The sequence below is a fragment of the Carya illinoinensis genome, chromosome 15 (genome assembly GCF_018687715.1).
Source record: "Carya illinoinensis cultivar Pawnee chromosome 15, C.illinoinensisPawnee_v1, whole genome shotgun sequence".
NCBI lineage: Eukaryota > Viridiplantae > Streptophyta > Magnoliopsida > Fagales > Juglandaceae > Carya > Carya illinoinensis.
Genome location: NC_056766.1, coordinates 44,732,543 through 44,742,172, shown reverse-complemented (window position 1 = coordinate 44,742,172; position 9,630 = coordinate 44,732,543). Strand labels below are relative to the sequence as shown.

The 9,630-nt window shown below is 35.0% G+C and overlaps 2 protein-coding genes across 16 annotated transcripts in view; one reads left to right on the top strand and one right to left on the bottom strand.

The window, feature by feature from the left end:
- Positions 1-812: 812 nt before the first annotated feature.
- Positions 813-1,880, bottom strand: LOC122297005 (TMV resistance protein N-like). The gene is made up of 2 exons (XM_043106794.1): positions 1,375-1,880; positions 813-858 (listed from the first exon to the last, which is right to left on the bottom strand). Exons 1-2 carry the CDS (start codon positions 1,878-1,880, stop codon positions 813-815), a joined length of 552 nt encoding a protein of 183 aa, XP_042962728.1.
- A 2,383-nt stretch (positions 1,881-4,263) lies between these two features.
- Positions 4,264-9,630, top strand: part of LOC122295451 (disease resistance protein RUN1-like) — an 80,617-nt gene continuing 75,250 nt past the window's right edge. For 4 of the 15 annotated variants that reach the window (XM_043104477.1, XM_043104474.1, XM_043104475.1 and 1 more), the window contains exons 1-5: positions 4,266-6,514; positions 6,611-6,898; positions 6,992-8,056; positions 8,146-8,741; positions 8,837-9,555. In XM_043104477.1, coding sequence (XP_042960411.1) covers positions 6,215-6,514; positions 6,611-6,898; positions 6,992-8,032 — 1,629 coding nt within the window. In that variant the 5' untranslated portion in view covers positions 4,266-6,214 and the 3' untranslated portion in view covers positions 8,033-8,056; positions 8,146-8,741; positions 8,837-9,555. Of the gene's footprint in view, positions 6,515-6,610; positions 6,899-6,991; positions 8,057-8,145; positions 8,742-8,836; positions 9,556-9,630 lie in introns of all 15 variants that reach the window. The other 11 variants (XM_043104483.1, XM_043104486.1, XM_043104484.1 and 8 more) reach the window with 11 other exon arrangements.

The following is a 9,630-nucleotide window of genomic DNA, read 5'->3' as shown; positions in this document are numbered from 1 at the left end:
TCCTTTGAAAAAAAAGGCAATATCGAGGAAAATCTCCTTCTCATTATCATCTAATCCATCGTAACTTGTATAAATTACTTCTTGAATATTTTTGTTAGGAATTTGTTTATACTTATCCAATGTACTTCTCCAATGATTTATATTCTGACCCCTTAAATCTGAGCCTAGCACTTTTTAAACTAGTGGAAGGCCCTCAGCATATTGCATTCCTTGCTTAGAGAGTTCCACATAATCTTCAATAGGTTTGTCTTCTTCAAAAGCATGCCAACTAAAGAGCTCAAGAGCTTCATTATGATCCAACCTCTTTACTTCATATTTGAATCACCTATAGAGATATTTAATAAATGTTGATCTCTTGTTGTTATGATGACTCTACTTCCTGGACCAAACCAATCACGAGCTCCAGCTAATGTTTCTAGTTGGACCAAGTCATCCACATCATCAAGAATTAGGAGAACCCTCTTAGAGCAAAGTCTATGCCTAATTACATTGATGCCTTTGTCAGTATCATGACATTCCAAACTCATTCCCAAAATCTCATAAAGAAGTGTCTTTTGTAGCTGGATCAGACCTCCTGCTTTTGAAGTTTCTCTAATGTTTTTCACGAAACAATTTCCTTCAAATTAATAAGAAATCTTGTTATAGACCTCTTTTAAAATAGTTGTCTTACCAATTCCACCAGTTCCAAATATCCCTACCATGCATATAATATCATTCCTTCCCATATTTAAATGTTGATAAATGTCTCATACACAAGCCTCTATTCCAACTCGATACGTAGCAACATTAAGAGGTGTACGATCTACCATTTTTTAGTCCACCCATTTAATGATATCTTGAATAAACTCTGATTCATCCCTATCAATATAAAAGACAAAAGAAATTTAAAAGAGTTAAGACTCTTCACTGTAATACACACATAAAGATGATTTAGTAACAATGTCATTTTTTCTTTTTCTCTTCATATATTAAAAAACTACAGTAGTAGATTACCATGCAGTTAAAGTTCCATTCTCGAATTTGTCCCTCCCTTAATTTTGAGAAGATTTTGATTTTGATTTTTTCACATTCTTCTGTTATGTTTCTCCCATAAACTTCATGTGAAATTAATATGGTAGTACAATATTAAATCCCTTAGTAAGAAAAGATTTCTAATTTAAGTATGGTATATATGCATAAAACTCAATGCTGAAAAACTGAAAAATATCAAATAGTTTTGCATGGCACCATATAATGATCTTCATCAATTTGCAAACTCTCAGATTCGGGATTTGTCTAAATTTTCCCCCATAAACTTCTCTTGAACATCATATATAAACATATATTATATATATATATATATATATATTTAAAAGCATAGTTCATTAAAAATACCTGTCCGCAAATTCGAATCCGGACAAATTGGATACTTTTTCTAAAGCTACCTTCCACTTTGTAAGCTTTACTTTATCAGCCTTGAACTTATATTCAACTCTAGCAAATGCTTCTCCAAAACTCTTTTTTTGATGTCGTACATGCGACGAATCTACATCGTAAAACTGGGGTAAAACAATTTGTTTCACCATTTCCTTACACTCAAGGATCTTCAATAGTTCATCTAAACACCATTTGGAATCTGAATAGTTTTTAGAAAATACAACGATAAAAATCATTGATCCTTCAATTGCTTTGAAAAGTTCAGGCGAAATTTCCTCTCCTCTTTCGAGATTGTTGTCTATGTAAGTGTTGATTCCCCTTTGATGCAAAGCATGATATAGATGAGAAATAAAGTTTTGGCAAACATCCTCACCTATAAAACTCAAGAATACATCCTGAGTCCACCTAGGAATGGAAGAAGACGAGAATGAGCAAGAGGAAGAAGCTCCTAATTGAAAGGCCATGGAAGAAGTGCTCATCCTGATCGATCTGATGTGTATGCGAGATTAGTATCACCAAGTGGTCCAATTATAGAGTACTCGTTGCAAATAAATAATAATAGAGAAGTGGGTCAAACTTCTCGGCAACTTCTTGGCAACAACCAGCATTGTAGCCAACAGGTTAATCATACCACTCAATTCATTAATTGACCGGTCTTTAATTTGACCGGTCTTTAATTTCCTAAATCTTCGATTAAATTAGCCTAAATAGTGAAGTCCACAAAATGGAAGGAAGCTGTCTGGATCATATCTAGCTTGAAATGACATTATCAGAGTGGCGACATCAAAAGATGTTGGATCACGGCCTACTTTAATGTGATAAACTTTCAATGCTCTCATCTTAGGAAATCCCAAAAGTCTAAAGTTTGTGGGCGTCGGCATAGGGGAGAGGAAAACGTGGGGAAGAGATGAATGGGACTCAACGGTGTGTTTAGCGCCTTCTTCTTCTTCTTCTTCTTCTTTCTTTCTTTCTTTTTTTTTTTTTTTTTTTTTTTTTTTTTTCAGGTTGGGCTTGTTTTAAAACATGGGCTTGGGTCTGGGCCTAGAATCGAACCGGGTGTTACATTAAGTATTTGCTATAAGTCCGACCCATGACCAATTTACCATACCATGGATTAGTAGTGAAAAAATATCTAATTCTACATCATAAAATGATGAGAATATAATTTTTAATTATCTAAATTATCTAATGTCAAATCCAGCGAGGCAAGGCAACTCAGGCATAAACAAGTAATTGAGGCTAGCTAGTTCCCTTGAGCCATATCTAGATGAATTGAATGACATATGCATGGTGGGAATATTGGGAGTTGGAGGAATTGGTAAGACAACTATTGCCAAAAAGATCTATAACTCAATTTTTTCACAATTTGATAGCCATTGTTTCTTGAAAAATGTTAGAGAAACTTCAAACCAAGTAGGTGGTCTGGTCCAAATGCAAAATACACTTCTTAATGAGATTCTAAAGCCTCAAAATGTTTTGATGTTGGTAATGTTGATACAGAAGTTTATGAGTTAAAGCGCAGGCTTTGCTTTAGAAGAGTTTTCTTAATTCTTGATAACGTGGATGAGTTAGTCCATTTAGAAACACTTTCAACAACTCCTACTCATGACCAATTTACCATGGATTGGTAGTGAAAAAATATCAAATTTCACGTTACGGGAAGATGAGAATCTGAATTATCTAATATCACATCCAGCAAGGCAACTCAGGCATGATATATATTTATCAAACTCATCATGTGATTGGGTGGAGTAGTTCTAGTACCAAAACGAGTGGTTCAGGCTAGCTATTTCCCGTGAGCCACAGGAAATTAATTAATGTGAAACGATGAACACAGCCCGCACCCTACGTATACGACCGGCCTCCGGCCATCATAATCTACTCATGCTGATCTGTATCATGTCTTTGTTTGTTTAGCCCGTCTTTTGGCATAGTTTTTTGTGCTTCAGAAATTCAACGATATGGACATAAAAAATCACACGAAGACTTTAAACATCCAATGATTTACGAACCAAAATTATCTAAAATGCTGACCAGAATTATGAACCCAAAACGTGTTGAAGCACGGAAGTAATTCAACGTACGAGTCTTTGATCATGACTTATAATATAAACACGTATATATGGACTTGAGCTAGCGTGCATGGACTTAATATCATGAGTTTGATCTTTATTTATTTACTTTTTGATAAGTAAAACCAGAAACGTTTTTGGCATCAGTTAGGAGATTATGGATACCATGTCCATGTGTGTGCACATGAAGGACATAGCAGTCCAACCTTTCCCTAATCTTCTTCAAGAGATTTTAATCTGGAAGTACTTTCATAATTTCGTACAATGATAAACTAATTACCCTACTGCTCATTGATAGTTTGATGACGGGCGGGGTTTGAGACTTCAGATGAGACACAAAATTATCATATCATCTTATTCTCAAACATAATTCAAATACAAAATTTTTAAAATAATCATTACAATTTTTTCAAACTTTCAAATAAAAAATAAAAAACAATTCTAACCTTTTCAAATTCTCAAACAAAAATAATATTCTAAAACTATATTCTTACAATATTTAACTTTATAATATTTTTTATTCAAATTTTTATCTCTCATTTCTCAAATTCTAAAAAATAATTAACTCAAATTATTTCACTATTATTCACAAATTATCTTACTGCTATTCACAAAATTATTATCTAATTTCACTCCTCAAATTAAATCAGACCTAACACACAATTGCGACATGTAATTAAGGAAAGTTCAACGAAAGTTCAGTCAATTCTTTAACTTTTGTACGCTACTCTTTAATGACAAACGCTGCGACTTGTCTTTTAAAGGAGAGCCCCATGTCCAATATTTATATGCGATAAGGATAGGTAGAACTCAAGGCATTGCAAACACAATGACTTCTTCCATGTCCTTCCTTGGACTCTCTTCTTCCTCCTCTTCTACTGTTAGCTCTCTGTAGTTTTACGATGTATTCTTGAGTTTTAGAGGAGAAGATACTCGCAATACTTTCACTACCCATCTTCACCATGCTTTGCTTCAAAATGGCATCCACACCTACATAGATGAGGACAAGCTTAGAAGAGGTGATGAAATCTCACCAGCACTTCTCCAAGCCATTGAAAATTCCCGACTTTCAATTATCGTGCTCTTAGAAAATTATGCATCATCTATTTGGTGCTTAGATGAATTGCTCAACATTCTCAATTGCAAGAAAACAAAGCAACAAATAGTTTTACCTATATTTTACCATGTAAATCCATCAGATGTACGAAATCAAAGAGGTAGTTTTGGAGAAGCTTTGGCTGTATGTGTAGGAAAATTCAATGAAGATGTGAAGAAGGTGCAAAGGTGGAAGGCAGCCCTACAAGAAGTGGCCAATTTGGCTGGATACGAGTTGGAAAATGGGTAACTCTAACCACTCTTGTGCCTTTCATTGGAGATTTGTTATTATTATTATTGTTATTATCATTATTATTATTATTATTATTATTATTATTATAACACATCAGTACTTGAGAAAAATAATTGAAATTATTTATTTTCTACACCATATAACTAAAATATAGCTACGGAATGCGCAAGCGTTACGAAATCTTTTTGAAAAAAAATAAGATCTACTATTAAAAAATTAATTTTGTTTCATGTAAGTATCATATTTACTTATTTTTTTCAAAGAGATTGCGTGGTACTTACACACTTCACGGCTACAAATATTTTTTCTAAAAAAAAATAGTACTCTTGAAAACGGAAACAAATTTAAGAATGCATGTAAATGCAATCAAGTGTAAAAGATATGAATCTAACCAAAAAAAGAGCATTACTTGTGGTCAACGCTTGTGCGAATTGGGATTTGGGGAGGGGGGATTCTATACCCTACAACCTACCACTTAATTTTTATTTTACTTTTGGTTGTGAGAAAATAACTTATTAGATTGTGTTACTTGTTTTTCATCTGAAGAGCCAGCTCATTAATTTATTTGTATGCAAGAATGAATCGAAATTCATCCAAGAAATCGTTCAAGAGGTCTCTAGAATAGTAAATTATTCATATCTAAACAACACAAAATATCTAGTTGGGATGGAGTCTCGGGTGCAAGACATTGATTTGCTTTTAAGTATTAGGATGAATGACAAACGCATGGTGGGAATATTTGGAGTTGGAGGAATTGGTAAGACAACTATTGCCAAAAAGATCTATAACTCAATTTTTTCACAATTTGATGTTCATTGTTTCTTGACAAATGTTAGAGAAACTTCAAACCAAGTGGGTGGTCTGGTCCAAATGCAAAATACACTCCTTAATGGGATTCTAAAAACCTATAAATGTTTTGATGTTCGTAATGTTGATAGAGGAGTTTATGAGTTAAAACGCAAACTTTGCTCTAGAAGGGTTCTCTTAATTCTTGATGATGTGGATAAGTTAGTCTAGCTAGAAACATTAGCTGGAGATCGTGATTGGTTTGGTTTAGGAAGTAGAATCATTATAACTACAAGAGATCAGAATTTATTAAATAACCATACGGTTGATTCAAAATATGAAGTAAAGAGATTGGACCAAAATGAAGCTCTTGAGCTCTTTAGTTGGCATGCTTTTGAGGAAGATAAACCTATTGAAGATTATGTGGAACTCTCTAAGCAAGTAATATCATATGCTGAGGGCCTTCCACTAGCTTTAACAGTGCTAGGCTCAGATCTAAGGGGTCAGAGTATAAATCAATGGAGAAGTGTATTGGATAAGTATAAAAGAATTCCTAGCAAAAATATTCAAGAAGTACTCTATATAAGTTACGATGGATTGGATGATAATGAGAAGGAGATTTTCCTCGATATTGCCTTTTTTTTTCAAAGGACAACACATGGATTATGTCGTTAAAATATTAGATAGTTGTGGTTTCTCTCCAGACAATGGTATCAAAAGGCTTATAGATAAGTGTCTTATAACAATTACTATTCACAATACATTGTGGATGCATGACTTGCTACAAGATATGGGCAAAGAAATTGTTCGAAAGGAATCACGCAAAGAACCAAGCACACGTAGTAGATTATGGTTTTACGAAGATGTTCGCTATGTACTAGAGGAAAATGCAGTAAGTTCTTAGATTAAAAGCTCTTTTAACACGTGCTTATAAACAAAGATTTTAACGATCTGATTTTACTTGCACTCTTTTAAATTGTCTCATTAGGGAACAAACAATGTTGAGGGGATAAAAGTGGTTCTGCCTGAGGGCGATGATCATGACATGATATGCTTGAGTCCCAAATCGTTTGCAAAGATGAAAAGACTCAGATTTTTTATAAGCCGTGGTGCACACTTTTCTGGAAGATCACTTGATTATCTTTCTAATGAATTAAGAGTGCTTGATTGGTCAAACTGTCCTTTACAATCTTTGCCATCTAATTTCCGTGGAGAGAAGCTCATTGATTTTCAACTGTATGGAGGCCGCATCAAGGACATTAGCGGCCAATTTAAGGTACAATTATTACTTTCAATATTTCCTTTCTTTAAACCTATGTGATCATGTGAACTTCCTCACGGTTAATATATATTTGTTGTTTTTCAACAGAACTTGACGATAATGAAATTTTCTGAGTGCAAGTTCTTAACCAAAATCTCAAATCTTTCAAGTTGCTCAAATTTACAGGAATTGGATATTTTGGGTTGTGAACATTTAGTCGAAGTTCATGATTCTGTTGGATTCCTGGATAAGCTTGTTCGTTTGCGTCTTTATCACTGCTCCAACCTGAAGATTTTTCCAAGGCATCTCAAGTTGAGATCTCTACAAGTCCTTACACTTCATAGTTGCTCTAAACTTCAAAACTTTCCAGAAATCGAGTGTAAAATGGAATATTTATGTTTAATCTCATTATTGGGCAGTGCAATAAAAGAATTGCCTTCATCCATTGGGTACCTCACTCCTGCGCTTAAAGAGTTATTTATGCCTGGACAATGCACAAAACTTATGCATCTCCCTAGTAGCATTCATCAGTTGCAAAATCTGACGGTGGTTTTTCAAACTGATTATGTTGGATGCTTAACTGGGATTGAATGTTTATCTATAGAAGGCGGCATGGACCTCATGCGTTTTCCAATTAGTGTTCCTCACTGGCAACATCCAAAGAGTTTTTCTCTCGATAAGTATACAAATCTTGCAAAAGAAGAAATAAGTTTAACCATGAGATACCGGACTGAGCCTAAACATTTCCACGTAACAACATCCGGAATGATTAAGAGGTCTGAACCAGAATCAAGTGCTGAATTACTCCCGATGCCGGTTTATAATTGGTACCTTCACGACTTTTCATTTTATTGCACATCCACTTTGCAAGAGTTAGATCTATCTTGTTGTGATATTGTCAGCCTTCCTCTGGGCATCGAAATCTATTTAGAATTGAGGATTCTCAAATTGCAGCATTGCGAGAAACTTCAAGAAATTCTACTTCTTCCACCAAATATACAAGAGCTATATGCTAGTGAGTGTTTCTCCTTGGAAAGATTCCCAGAAGTATCAACAAAATTTCAATTCCATACATCATGTGGCTTGCGAGACCTAAGATGGATTGATTTGTCCGGTTGCCATAAATTGCTTGCAAATATAGGGAGTTAGGTGCCAAATCCTTTAGTTGTTGAGGTATGTCTCTATTTCTCTCTATTTTTTATAGGTGTTTGTGTTTGCGGATTGCCTTGTGCTTGTGAAAATATGTGATACATGTTTGACAGGAACATATTCAGGACCATTCATGTGGTATTATATTTCTTGGGCATAAGATTCCAGATTGATTTAGCCATACTAAGGAGCCTTCAAATAGAGATTCGTGTGAATTGAATATTTGTGGGGCCTTGTATTTGGATGAAATCATAGGTATTGTTTTCTGTGCTGTTCTTGGATCCAACTCGGATGACTCCCCCTCCGGTATCCGTGTTTCTATAAATGGTAACATGCTGGTAGAAGCAAATTTTGAATTATTAGGAGACTGCGATCATGTATATCTAAATTACTCATTTCCTGAATGTACCGAGCAATGGCTACAGTACCCAACAGGAGACAATTTGAGGTTTATATTTGATAGCAATGAAGAAGTTGTAGTGGTGTTTAAAAGTTGCGGAGTTCACATAATCTATAAGCATGAAGAGAATGAGAGTTTAATAGTTGGGGAGTGCTCAGTAGATTCATCGAGTGGTATCCAGAAGTATCAACAAAATTTCAATTCTATACATCATGTGTCTTGCGAGAGCTAAGATGGATTGATTTGTTCGGTTGCCATAAATTGGTTGCAAATATAGGGAGTCAGGCGCCAAATCCTTCATTTGTTGAGGTTGTCTCTATTTCTCTCTGTGTTTTTTGTAGGTGTTTCGTGTTTGTGGATTGCCATGTGCTTATGAAAATATGCGATATATGTTTTCCGTACAGGAACATATTCAAGACCATTCATGTGGTATTATATTTCCAGGGAATAAGATTCTAGATTGGTTTAGCCATACTAAGGAGCCTTCAAAAAGAGATTCGGGCGAATTGGATGTTAGTGGACCCTTTTATTTGGATGAAATCATAGGAATTGTTTTCTGTGCTGTTCTTGGATCCAACACGGATGACTCCCCCTCCGGTATTTGTGTTTCTATAAATTAACGGTAACATGCTTGTAGAAGCAAATCTTGAATTATTAGGAGACTGGAATCATGTATTTCTAAATTACTCATTTCCAGAATGTATCGAGCAATGGCTACGATACCCAACAGGAGACAATCTGAGGTTTATATTTGATAGCAATGAAGAAGCTGCAGTGATGTTTAAAAGTTATGGAGTTCACATAATCTATAAGCATGGAGAGAATGAGAGTTTAACTGTTGGGGAGTGCTCAGTAGATTCATCGAATGGTATCTAACTTTGTAAGAGACGCCGAGATGATGAAGACCGCAACTTGGAATTCAATGGGTATCCACAACACAAGATGTGCTCTCAAAACTTGAGCAATTCAAATGTGGTTGTTGATTTTGCAGATGTTGATGCTGATTTCGCAGTAGCAGAAGGAGGCTCTGAGGGAAGTTTAAAAGAAGAAGAAGTACTTGCCTCTCGATCTGCATCCTAAGAAGGCCAAGCCAATTCAGAGAAGCTGGCTTACTAGGCACTAGGTCAGTGTCTTTGCATTGATAAAATTCCCCAGTATCGCTTTTTTTTTTTTATTGGATTGGTTTCATGATATTAAT

What these genes read in the sequence shown, in the direction of transcription:
- LOC122297005 (XM_043106794.1), bottom strand. Translation starts at nt 1,880, where the DNA reads ATGGCCTTTCAATTAGGAGCTTCTTCCTCTTGCTCATTCTCGTCTTCT. An exon ending in GGATTCGAATTTGCGGACAG is followed by an intron (nt 859 to 1,374) that starts GTATTTTTAATG and finishes TTATATTGATAG; the next exon opens with GGATGAATCAGAGTTTATTC.